A 13,785-nucleotide genomic window follows, 5' to 3' on the forward strand; every position below is an offset into this window, starting at 1 on the left:
GGTGACTATTTAACCGTTATTCTGCCAGTAATTAGGCAATTTACCCTCCTATCACATAGAAAACACGAAACATGTGCTAAATTAGACCTAAATTACGAGAGTTATAAATAAGTTGAAAAACGGCTAAATCATGCCATGTGTCGAATTTAAGAGACTTATACCATAGAGAAAAAAACCTAATAGGGTATTTGACTAGAGTCAGACCAAGAAAAGTCTGCAGCGGATTTGATAGCCCACGCAGTGCACGTGTTATTTTAGACGTCAAACTTCTATGAAATTATGACGTATAAATAACACTTACACTGCGTGGGCTATCAAATCTGCTGCAGACTTTTTTTGGTCCGACTTTTTTAGTTAAATCAGTTTCTTTTTTCGAACAGTTAAAACGATTTTGCTACTGTGGAATCTATAGATGGTCAAGCAAATCTTGTCAGTAGAAAAAGGCGCGAAATTCAAATTTTATCCCTTCGCGCCTACATTTTTCAAATTTGCCGCCTTTTTCTACTGACAAGATCTGCTTGACCAACTATATATGAAACACTAGCATGTGACGCCACGATCAAATTAACTACTCTTTATAGTTTTATACGGGTTTAAAATATAAATTGTGTCTAAAAATAACTGCTGTCTACGTTTCTGTATTAATCTTCTGGTGCTTTATTTCATGCATGGTATAAAATAATTTATTTTAAATACAGTCTAATACCCTATTACGTCAAATGATTCGTTGATAGAATAGAATAGTTTTTAATTCGTAAACGCACAGACAATAGACATACATAGAAAAAACATAGTGAAAATAGTTCAGTCATTATAGATTTTGACCTGCGAATAATCAGTTCTTGGATTTTTTTTTCGTAGGTCCCTCGGGGGGGTCCCTGGGAGTGTAAATTCAAAAAGTAGACTGAATCAGGCTCCTGTGTATATTCGAAAAACGGTTTTTCTTGAATAACTCGGGCATTTTTGATTTTACAGTAAAACCGTGAGGACAAAAATTTTAGGAAATTTTGATTCTCTACAAGTTTGGTCCTCACAATTTTTCTTCTAGGATCGATATTTTGGAAATTAAATTTGAAAAAAGCGACAAATTCAAAATATTTTCATCATCTCGTTTATTTTCAACTTTACGGCATAAATGAAGAGGACTAAGCTTGTAGAGAATCAAATTCTGAACAATTTTGTTTCCCACCTTTTTTCCCCCAAAATATCGATCCTAGAAGAAAAATTGTGAGAGCCAAACTTGTAGAGAATCAAATTTCCTACAATTTTTGTCCTCACGGTTTTACTGTAAAATCAAAAATGGCCGAGTTATTCAAGAAAAACCGTTTTTCGTATATACACAGGAGCCTGATACAGTCTACTTTTTGAATTTACACTCCCAGTGACCACCCCGAGGGACATACGAAAAAAAAATCCAAGAACTGATTATTCACGGGTAGGGTCGGTTTTTTGGATATAATGACTGGACTAAAAATAAAGTGTCACGAAATGGCCCCATCTCAGCATATTGCTGGCGACTTCCAGCGCTGATCTTCCGATGATCATGCCGTCTTTGACAAATGGAGCAAACTAGGTTACAGATGTAGCGTATAATTGTATTCCATCGTACTGTTTCAGAAACGTTCGTATTCGTCATGCTACTTCAGTCAACCTCAGTACCTACTTTTTGTACCGAGACTGACTGAAATAGCAGACACGTTCGTACGTTTCCGTGAAAATACGATGGAAAATAATTATGCACTACATATTTTATTTCTACCTAGTCATAAGTAACACCTGAGCAGTGCCTCCAAGATCGTGTATTCTTTTCTAATGCTAAAAAAACCTGACAAGTGCGAGTCGGACTCCCCCACCAAGGGTTCCGTACAAATTTAACTTTTTTGTTCTACTTTATAGTGTAACCGGCTAGCTAGAGCGGTAAATGAAAACAAGGTTCTTTATAGTAAATAATATAATATGAAAATATGTACAATAAAATAAAGTAATTTCTGTCAGTACTTGAATCTAAACCAAGCAAGCAAGTGCTGGTGGCCTAGCGGTAAGAGCATGCGACTTTCAATCCGGAGGTCGCGGGTTCAAACCCCGGCTCGTACCAATGAGTTTTTCGGAACTTATGTACGAAATATCATTTGATATTTGTCAGTCGCTTTTCGGTGAAGGAAAACATCGTGAGGAAACCGGACTAATCCCAATAAGGCCTAGTTTCCCCTCTGGGTTGGAAGGTCAGATGGCAGTCGCTTTCGTAAAAACTAGTGCCTACGTCAAATCATGGGATTAGTTGTCAAGCGGACCCCAGGCTCCTAAGAGCCGTGGCAAAAATGCCGGGACAACGCGAGGAAGAAGACTTGAATCTAAACCAATAAAATATCGTCACTGGCCTTAACGTTCTTGAATCCCATTCTTTGTCGAACCGTACGATCAACCTAGGCCGCGGGTGCGGGAATCAGCTTTGGCAACGCAGGCTCAGCGAGGTCCGTGGGTAGAGAAAATCTTCAGCAGCAAACGTCCAAATAATAAGCAGCAACAGTAATAAGTAGCTCTTCAATTGAAAGGTAGAAAGAAGGGCAGGAACAATCGTACGTTCTTAGACTTGTAGTCGAAACCTAACCCAAGCCTTATTTCGTTACGAGAACCAGTGACGTACATTACGTACAAATAAGACTTGGATTAGGTTTAATTTCAACATAAACCTAAATTTAATGCTATATATACAATTATACAAACTTTACCTGCATTCGTGGCAGCCCTATTATTAAACTTTATCACTAATTATAACCATACAGTCGCATTAAAATAATAATTACAGAATTGTGCTATTCCGACAACATTTCCAAAGGAAAATTTTACGAAGAAAAAACAAAAGACGGCGAAACCCTTAGTTTTTTTTATTTCCAACCGGCCAGTGCGCGCGCTGGCTGTACATGCAGGTTTGCCATGTTACAATAGTTTTCAGATTTGTCTCTGTACTTGTAGTGTAAAGGGGCCCACTGATTAACAGTCCGCCGGACGGTATCGGCCTGTCAGTTGTTCGGAACTGTCAAAATGTTGTTCTAACTGTCAGGCCGATACCGTCCGGCGGACTGTTAATCAGTGGGCCCCTTAAGATGATGTTACTTGCCAAATTTCATAGTTATAGGTCAACGGGAAGTATGCTTTTCGTGCGTATGTCAAAAGTTTAAAGGGTCATATGTACTGTAAAACGTTGTACGATACACGTGCGAATAGGTAATTCGTAATTTATCGCCACTCGTTTCGAATTTCCTCTTTTCCGCACTTGTATCGTAAATAACTATTTTAGCGGCATAAACGGCCGTATCTTTTTTTTTAAGTTAACTTAGTAGTTTGATTTTTTCACAGCTTCAAGAGACTGTACACCCGAGTATACGGTTTTAATTTCAACTCGATACCTCCACGCGTTCCCGAGATAATGGGTCTTGACAGACAGACGGACGGACGGACAGATAGACAACAAAGTGATCCTATAAGGGTTCCGTTTTTTCCTTTTTATAGTCTGTATCTTTAGGTATTTAAAAGAATGTAAACAAACAATTTGTACATTTTCGGGTAGTTATAACATTTATTGGTTAACATAACTCAACCAAATACAAAACCGCCTGGATCAGTCACTGAACAACCTGACTTTAACCTACATTATTTGATCATGTAATGTTTTCATCTACCCTCAACTGGCTTAAGGAGCCATTTGAGGGTAAATTTTATTTTTATTTAAATACCTAATGATACAGAGTGCAGGTACGGAACCCTAAATATGAGGTATAGTGACAACACATTCAAATCTACATTTGAATAACCCCGCGATACTCAAAACCCACCTGTTTATACAGTATCCAATATATCTTGACCTCCAGCTTCGTAGTAACTACGTGTAATAAAAGACCAATATATACTGGTCTAATCGAACATTGTAAATATCGCTTACCATTCTCTCTGTCATCGCTCATCGTCATGCATATATGAATAAATTCATGATACAAAACCGAACTAGCGAATATTGGTGATGTACAATAGTACATACATATAATCACGCCTATTTCCCGGAGGGGTAGGCAGAGACCACGGATTTCCACTTGCTACGATCCTGACATACCTCTTTCGCTTCCTTCACTTTCATAACATTCCTCATACACGCTCGCCGGTTTGGGGTGCTCTTGACCTGGCCTGTCTTCAGTATTTCCCTGATCTGATCAGAGAAAGTCCGCCGAGGTCTACCCCTTCCAACTCCCGCTTCTACTTCTCCCTTATACACTCTATTTGTTAGCTTTCTTTCTTCCCACCTAACCATCTCAGCATACATTTCTCAATTTTAATCACTACATGTAGTTGTAGGCAATATTGTAATATTGCTGAAAATGTTGAGTGTCTGTTGTCAAATACGAGTTAGATACCGAGGCCACTCAAAACATGTGACATCTACAGTGGAATCCGTTTACTATGACATGACACATGACGTACAGATGTTTGTAGTGCATATAATTGTTTTCCATCGTATTTTCTCGGAAACGTTCGTATTTGTCATGCTACTACAGTCAACCTCAGTACCATTTGTACTGAGACTGACTGAAATAGCAAGACGCGTTCGTACGTTTCCGTGAAAATACGATGGAAAATAATTATGCACTACATCTGTAATCTCTGCACACAAAGGGTAGGATAGTGACTCTCAACGCTCGCTGTTATTTTCATATGATTTTTAAACAGTTTATCATTACATCACGCTATCGAATGAAATTTACACTAGGTGTTTCTGAGAGAAAAATGAGGACTACTACGGTTGTGTGGAAACGCTGTCGTCCCCTTTCCTCTCAAATGCCAAGTATGCACGACATGACAAGGTTCGCGCATGATCGTAATATAATGAAGGGGATTTAGGCTTAATAACGCGATAATACCGCGTTTTGTGGCTGTAATAACTCCAGAAATAGCTTCGAGGTACACACGGCTTGATAAAATAACAAATAACACATGATAAACATAAATAAAATAAAAAACTCATTTATTATTTATAAATGTATAAATATATTATTACAATTTTACACAGATCGACCTAAGTAGTCCCACAATAAGCTTAAGGCTTGTATTGCGAATTATATAAATATGTACTTATAATATACAGAGAAAACATCCACAACTCAGAAACAAAATATTCGTGATAAACACACATAAATGCCCTTACCAGGATTCGAACCCGGGACCTCCTGCATCGTAGGCAGGGTCACCGCCGACTAGGCTAGCTAGGAGCACGACAAAATCTTATAAAACAAAGTCCTCCGCCGCGTCTGTCTGTTTGTGTTTGTATGTTTGTTCGCGATAAACTCAAAAACTACTGAACGGATTTTCATGCGGTTTTCACCTATCAATAGAGTGATTCTTGAGAAAGGTTAAGTGTATGATTTGTTAACCCGTGCGAAGCCGGGGCGAGTCGCTAGTAAGTAATATATTTGTAGGCCTTAAGTAGGCAACATGAGTCGAAGCCGGCGTAGTAAAAACCGACTATCTGAGAATTTTAGCAGTCTCCTATAAAATTATTCAATTTTTTTCACAAGTTTGCATGTTTAAAGATTTAAAGTAAAGGTGACAGTACATTTCCGACGACAGCAGCACTACCAATCATTTTACTATGAAATTACACCGACGCGTTTAGTGCCAGTAGTGCAGCTGCGGTCAAAAATGGAATGTTACCCTAAGACCAAAAAACGGATCTATATTAAATGTTAATAAATATTATAATAGGACAATTTTACACAGATCGACCAAATATATGCAGGAATTAAATGTATTTATTCCTTTTATCGTAACATAATTAAAGAGAGTTAGCGGCAATTTCGCGATAATGCCGCATTTTCTGGCTGTAATAACGCTGGAAATAACTGCGAGGGACACACAGGCTTATAACCTAGTGAGCAATAAATAATATATTTGTGTTGAGGATGCTTGCGGTGGTTGTTGAAAGTCCGGAGAGTCTCGGTAAAAATGTTTATTGTTCTACAATGTTACATAAGTTAACTCTAAAGTGTTAATGTTAATGTTAAATAAATGTTAATAAAATAGTTATTTGTTTTGAATGCACCCGGTCGCTAAGAATCCGAAAAGTACACTGATTTGTACAGCCGGCCGCATCGCCAAACTAAACTGGGTCGCGGGCGCCTGTCACGTGTTCGGTGCATGTGCGCTGAACAATTTGATTTATGATTATTTTCCAGATGACAAGTAGGAAAAAACTTTTTTGCATACAATTTGGTCACCCTACTCAATGTTACGTCTTGTCGCTTTCCATACAGCGTATGTCAAAAGTCATTAGGGTGACCATAATTACTTTGTATAACATTAATTTTACTTGAAGAATAAGAAAAAATTAACTAATTCTATTTTAATCAAATACTACCATATGATAATGTGGATCATTTACAGAGTCAGAAAAAGTGGTTCTGGCTCACGACCCCGAAATCACCCTGTATATTATGTAAATATGTTTGGTTAGATATCCTTACCGTCCGTATGTCACGCCTCGGCACGTTTTTCAGCATATTACGGGGCGCGGCCTCATATTTAGTACGAGTTAATGGAGTTACGTGTTTATACGAATGTATGAATATCTATGTTTGAACACTCGTGTAAGCCACACGTACGCCGTAGGCAAGTGAGTTTTAAGACGGTTAAACCAGTGGAATGACACTCCTGACTTCGGGCAAACTCGGCTCCGTTCGGCTCAGCATTGCTCCGAGCAATTATTAGGGTTGGCACCACTTCACGACCTTTTGTGTGCACGACCACAGATAAGATAATGACTTGAATTTTGACAACTCTAAATAGCCGAAAGGGATAGTGCCATATATTAGAAAGATTCGAGATAGTATGATTCGTCCCTGAATCGCTGTCAAACTTCTGTTTTGTAGGAAGTGTCCTTTCTGTACGGTAGTATTATTATTTATTCTGTGGTTAAAGTGGGTGCGAAGTATGTTAGGCTTTTTTTACAACACATGCAATAGACAAGTGAGAAATAAGACGGTAAAAGTGTGCAATACAGGCTGTATTTAAAAAATGGCGGGGATCCGTTTAAAGGCATATTCGGTAACGTGTGTTGATTAGGAAAAAGTAGTCGGACAATTTTTTTGACGCGAAAAAAAAATCTATGGGGCAGGTCGCCCAAGTCGGCCAACCCTCCATATTCCATAAAAAATTGGTTTTGGTGTTCATTCCATAAACTATAAGCGATAGGGTGACTACTATAGTAATTGGCCCCTCCTAACAAATCAAAAAGTAAAAAGCCAATTGAAGCCTTATTAAGGGGCCCACTGATTAACAGTCCGCCGGACGGTATCGCCTGTCAGTTAGAACAAAATTTTGACAGTTCCGAACAACTGTCAGGCCGATGCCGTCCGGCGGACTGTTAATCAGTGGGCCCCAAGAGTTCAATAATATACCTCTCTATTTTGAAATATCTGAACACACATATTGCCAAGGCGCTCGAGTGCGTGTTCAGATATTTTTGAGCAACTCGGTCGCTCCGATATATCTGATAACAACTATTCACATCAGAAAACTATTTCAAAAATGAATTTTCAGTTTTACAGAACGTATATTTCATAAAGCCGGAACTCTGCTTGTAACAATGTAACTGTAAAAGTTCCTTTTAAAACAGCGAAATACAAATTCCATCCTTATTTTTATTGCAATAAAGTTGCTTTTCGTTATTTTAAGCTAAAACAATTCATTTTGTTCACAAATGACGGGATATTCAGTGTTTTAAAAAAGTGACGGAAAAAAAATATACTCGTAATTTTAATTTTTAACAAACAGAAACGTCTGCGAACGATGCTATTAAGCTTGGAATAAATTTGAAAGTGGAAAAAATTACTGTCTTGGGTGAGACAAGACAAGACAGTAATTTTTCCACTTTTAAATTTATTCCAAGCTTAATACTCGTAATTGTTTCGGGAGGTCATAAGCGCTGGTGTCCTAGCGGTAAGAGCCTGCAACTTTCAATCCGGAGGTCGCGGGTTCAAATCCCGGCTCGTACCAATGAGTATTTCTGAACTTATGTACGAAATATCATTTGATATTTACGTTGGTTTTTGGTGAAGGGAAACATCGTGAGGAAACCGAACTAATTAATCCCAATAAGGCCTAGTTTCTCTGGGTTGGAAGGTCAAATGACAGTCGCTTTCGTTATAACTAGTGTCTACGTCAATTCTTGGGATTAGTTGTCAAGCGGACCCTAGGCTCCCATGAGCCGTGGCAAAATGCCGGGATAACGCGAGGAAGAAGAAGAATAGTTTAGGGAGTTCACACACGGGGACTTTTTGCGCGTTTTCGTGAAGATCGCGGCGTGTGGCCCCTTGTCGAATTTGAGAAAAAACAGATCTGGGGGCCGATTTTTGAAATTAGACCGCTCAATTTCGTGTATTTCGTTCAATAATATCTCCACTACTAGGCATTTAAATTCCACTAATAGAATTGAAAACGAGTGGTCAATACCACTCGAGTCCAAATTTCTATCGCTCGTATTTTAAAAATTAGCATTTCGCCGTTTTCCACCGATTTTAGAGTGACGAAATCGAGCGATTGAATTTCAAAAATCGCCCCCCAGGTGATTCGTCTACCCGTTAGCCTCCTTTATAATTAAAAAATCTGGCTGTCACTTTATACCTACCTAAATAATACAGTGGGATCTCCGACTATTTGTTCAACGTAAGAATGTCTTAAACAATCTATAACTCTACCATGAGTTCCGTAAATGACAGTCGGTAGTGAGAAAGTTAAGGAAAATCTATGGAGTAATTGTACAGTGCCTCTACCGGTCACTTATTTCACCTATAGAATTAAAAATTTCAACTGGTACCATGAGTCATAAACGTTTTTACGTGAGTTTTCCATGTGTGCCTAACTTCACACCTAAAACGCTCTCTTTCTAACTATATAAAGAAAACTGAGCCAGAATTATTCAACAGATGATCGAAAAATACGTGCGTTCCTCTAGCTAGTGTAAAGGACTATCTGCCCGATTCGAACTTTAAGATACGTCAATTAATAGATCTAGAAACGATATGGATTAGATTTGTCAGTGTCAAAAGTGACGTTTTTGTTTGAAGAAACGTCTTATCCATATCGTTTCTAGATCTATTAATTGACGTATCTTAAAGTTCGAATTAGGCCGTATGCGTCAAAATGGCCCCAATACCAACAGTGTTGAGAATTAGGTCATTAGATAGGTATTTCTATTTACTTCATTTCGTTCTATGGGCACCACGCAAAATTCCATTGCAGAACTGAGATATTGGTAATTTAGTCAAAATATAACACTTTAAACTCTCGCGTTTTGTACACATATTTAATTACACAAACGGGTCTACCGCGATATAATTTCATTGTTTTTACCTTTAATTCCGACGTTTCAGCTGAGTTGCACCAGCTGTGGCAACATTTTTATAAACTAGTTTCGGGTAGTTTAGTGGTGTTTTATTAATAATATCTTGACATTTGTTGGGACGTCAGTCTTTCCGTGACCACAGCTGGTGCAACTCAGCTGAAACGTCGGACTTAAAGGTAAAAACAATGAAATTATATCGCGGTAGACCCGTTTTAGTCAAAATGTTGTCGCCCTTATTACCGTGTGACGTCTGTGACCGCGTTGGGTTGAGTCTCATTTTGTAGGATTTTGCTAAGCGGCACGTTTTGGAAATTTAAAATCCCATACAAAATGACACTTAAAGCAAACGCGTGCGTCACGTCACACCGTCGAATGAAATGTATACTGGGGGTACTGACCGAACTTGACAAGTTTTCTTTGTTGTGAAGTATTTACATTTTGATGGCCGAAGTTTGAGCATCAGATGGCATTTCTACTCTTGCTACAAATGCTAGATATGAAAATTATGCGGATTTTAGATTTGGGAATAAAATGTGGAATTTATGACGTTATTTGAATATATATTTGAGTCTGTGCGGAAAGAGAAGAGTCGTGGAATGTTATGGGGCCTAATACATTCCACGACTCTTCTCTTTCCGAACAGACTCTAAAAATGTCAATGTAATCTAACGAGTGAGTGAAGCGAATTCAATTCAATTCATTTCAATTCAATTCGATTCGATTCGATTCGATTAGATTCGATTCGATTCGATTCGATTCGATTCGATTCGATTCGATTCGATTCGATTCGATTCGATTCGATTCGATTCGATTCGATTCGATTCGATTCGATTCGATTCGATTCGATTCAATTCAATTCAATTCAATTCCATTCAATTCAATTCAATTCCATTCAATTCAATCCAATCCAATCCAATCCAAACAAATCCAATCCAATCCAACCCATCCCAACCCAACCCAACCCAACCCAATTCAATTCAATTCAATTTCATTCAATATCTTTAATGTCAAAAACACATGACTCACGTTAGACCGGGCCGCGTCGTTAGTGATCCTTAAAATAAATAAAATTAATAAATTAGTCACAATATTCCTTGAATTTAAACATTGTATTCGTAGCCGTATTTTTACGATTGTTTAAAATGAAATTATATTTCAGAGAGCCTGTTTTTATAAAGATAATAATAGTAATGGCTAATGGAGCCTTTCAATCTAAAAGCTTTAAATCCTCGGGCAATATCAATGTAAAAAAGCGGCCAAGTGCGAGTCGGACTCGCTCATGAAGGGTTCCGTAGCAGCAAGTAACATCATAAAATTGCGGTTTACGATTTATCACGTATTAAAAAAAAACTACTTACTAGATCTCGTTCAAACCAATTTTCGGTAGAAGTTTGCATGGTAATGTACATCATATATTTTTTTTAGTTTTATCATTCTCTTATTTTAGAAGTTACAGGGGGGGGGACACACATTTTACCACTTTGGAAGTGTTTCTCGCGCAAACTATTCAGTTTAGAAAAAAATGATATTAGAAACTCAATATCATTTTTGAACGTATGGATTTGATAAAAAAATTCTAAGTATGGGGAACCCCCAAAATTTATTGTTTTTTATTTCTATTTTTGTGTGAAAATCTTAATGCGGTTCACAGAATACATCTACTGACCAAGTTTGAACAGTATAGTTCTAATAGTTTCGAAAAAAAGTGGTTGTGACATACGGACGGACAGACAGACAGACAGACAAACATGACGAATCCATAAGGGTTCCGTTTTTGCCATTTGGCTACGGAACCCTAAAAAGTTCCGTATTTTATTTTTTTGGAAATGGAGACAGAAAATTGGATTGGATATCAAACAAAAGAGATAATGGATGTAGTTTAAAACAAAAAAGCCCGAAACAATATTTTTGCTAGCTATAAGTCTGTATCTTTAGGTATTTAAATAAAAGTAAACAAACAATTTGTAAATTTTCGGGTAGTTATAACATTTATTGGTTAACCAACCAAATACAAAACCGCCTGGATCAGTCACTCAACGACCTGACTTTAACCTACATTATTTGATCATGTAATGTTTTCATCTACCCTCAACTGCCTTAAGGAGCCATTTTAGGGTTTTAGGTTTCGCAGTAAAAAATTTCGAAGGATCAGGCGGCCTAGCCAAGGTGACAATCGCTTGCGCTTCGCCATCGAATCGCTTTGTGTCTCTCTATCACTCTTCCATATTAGTGTGACAGTGACAGTTGCGGTTCGTTCGCTACGGAGCGTTAGCGATTGGCATGTTGTCTATGGGGCCTGTTTTTACCGAAATTAGAGCAATTTGAACCTTCGGTTAAGTTAAAAAAATATCGAAAAAATCGGAAAAATTTTGGTTGACTACTGTAAATTTTATTCGATACCGTGACGTGACGTACGCTTTTGCGATAAGTGTTATTTTGTATGGAGTTTGAGTTTCCAAAACGTCCCGCTTGGCGCGCTGTTCAAAATCCCATACAAAAATAGACATAACGCACGTCACGCTACCGTATTAAATTGCACTAGTGTAATTTAATTCGGTAGCGTGATAATGTAATGTATCATCATCAGTTTTCTTACCAAAACGCGCGTTATTTCGTAATCGACATCTAACGTCAAGTAGTGGAACTATCAGTACACCAAATTGACACCAGATGTCACAAGTGTAGCTACTGACGAAAAATGTACTACTAAAACAATTTACAACTAATATTATAAGCAGAAGGGGTTGAAAATAGACTTCCAGTTAATCCGGTTATAATATTAGCTGAAAATTGTTGAGCATTAGAGTTTTCGTTCGCCGAGACATCTATTGTCAACTAGCACTGGTAAATTCCGCTACATGACGCTAGATGTCGACTACGAAATAACGCGCGTTTTGGTAAGAAAACTGATGTATGGAGTTACCACTCTTTTACTTATATGTGACGTTCCACCTCCAAGGTACCTTATGGCGGTGGCGCTTACACTGTTATTAACGTCACTCCAATATTATTGCGGTGCTATGGGACGTAAGCGCCAGCCGCCATAAGGTACCTTTTTCCGTGGAACGTCACATATTATTGTATGGAACGTGCGTGTGGTGTTAGAACGTGCTTAGAATGCTGTTTGTATGCAATTCTATTGCAGTAGGATGCATTTGATTTCAGGATTAATAGGATCTACGTATGGGCACGTATTGCTTGGTGTATTATCAAGGGTCATACACATTGTAATGTTTGCTTAATACGAAAGGGGATAACCGGTTCTCCATACAAACGTAGTCCTTATTTTCCTCTCCGGATATTGAAATAATAGAAAACATTTTTACGCATTTGTACTGTGTTTTAACTACAGGATATGCCCCATCGTTAATTACCATTATATCATCATTATCAGCCCTTTATCGTTCTTTGCTGAGCATAGGCCTTTCTTCTAGTACGCCACTTGTCGCGGATTCGCGGTCCTGAGCTAATCTCATCTAGAAGTGACCCGCAATTTTGAATGTCGTCCACCCAACGAGCCAACGGATGCCAGGCGCTTTTTTCGTTACAATAAGAGTTAAGAGCGTTGAAAATTTGTATGATATTTGTTTTTCCCGCCTTCTTTAATAGAAAGCCAGAAATAAGGCCCTTACAAACAACGGACCCTTATAAACACTACTTATAAGGGTCCGTTGCTAATGCCACCTCATGCGTCATGCCGAAGCTTATGTTTTTTTGTTACAGACAAGTCGTTCGGCAGTCCCTGGTGATGTGTCGCTATGTGGCCGTGGTGTGGCTGGCTAGTTGCTGTGCACGCCGTCGCCGCCGTGTCGCCCGTCATTAAGATAGGTACGTTTTATATAAGTCGCTCTGGTCCATCTGTCGCTATGTGGACGTGGTGTGGCTGGCTAGTTGCTGTGCACGCCGTCGCCGCCGTGTCGCCCGTCATTAAGATAGGTACGTCTTATGATGTACACGTCGCTCGGCAGTCCCTGATGTGTCACTATGTGGGCCTGGTGTCCCTGGCTAGTGGCAGCGCCGTTGCCGCCTTATCGCTCGTCATTAGAATACAGGGTCATTTTTGGACCTTTAGCCATATTGTGCGAGGTGATTAGGTAGGCCATACTGAACAACTTTTTCTATGGGACCAACTCCGAAATCACAAAAATTTTTTTGGCCGTTTCATAGATAAAAATAATGTAGCAAAATCCTCTCTTTATGAATGATTCATGATAGAACAGTCCGGGTCCGTTTGTTCGAGTGGATGTCGACATTGTTGACGTTTTCTATGGGAAGGCCAAATTTTTTTGGGTTGGTCTCATAAAAAAGTTGTTCAGTATGACCTACCTAATCACCTCGCACAATATGGCTAACGGTACAAAAATGACCCTGTATAGGTACTTACATACGTGTTATGT

General features: G+C 38.6%; 1 protein-coding gene across 1 annotated transcript in view; it reads left to right on the plus strand.

The window, feature by feature from the left end:
• Positions 1–13,250: 13,250 nt before the first annotated feature.
• LOC134803244 (glutamate receptor ionotropic, kainate 2) overlaps positions 13,251–13,785 on the plus strand; it is a 36,818-nt gene continuing 36,283 nt past the window's right edge. Inside the window, exon 1 of the mRNA XM_063775941.1 lies at positions 13,251–13,324. Coding sequence (XP_063632011.1) covers positions 13,255–13,324 — 70 coding nt within the window. The 5' untranslated portion in view covers positions 13,251–13,254. The remainder of the gene's footprint in view (positions 13,325–13,785) is intronic.

Source organism: Cydia splendana, chromosome 26, assembly GCF_910591565.1.
Source record: "Cydia splendana chromosome 26, ilCydSple1.2, whole genome shotgun sequence".
NCBI lineage: Eukaryota > Metazoa > Arthropoda > Insecta > Lepidoptera > Tortricidae > Cydia > Cydia splendana.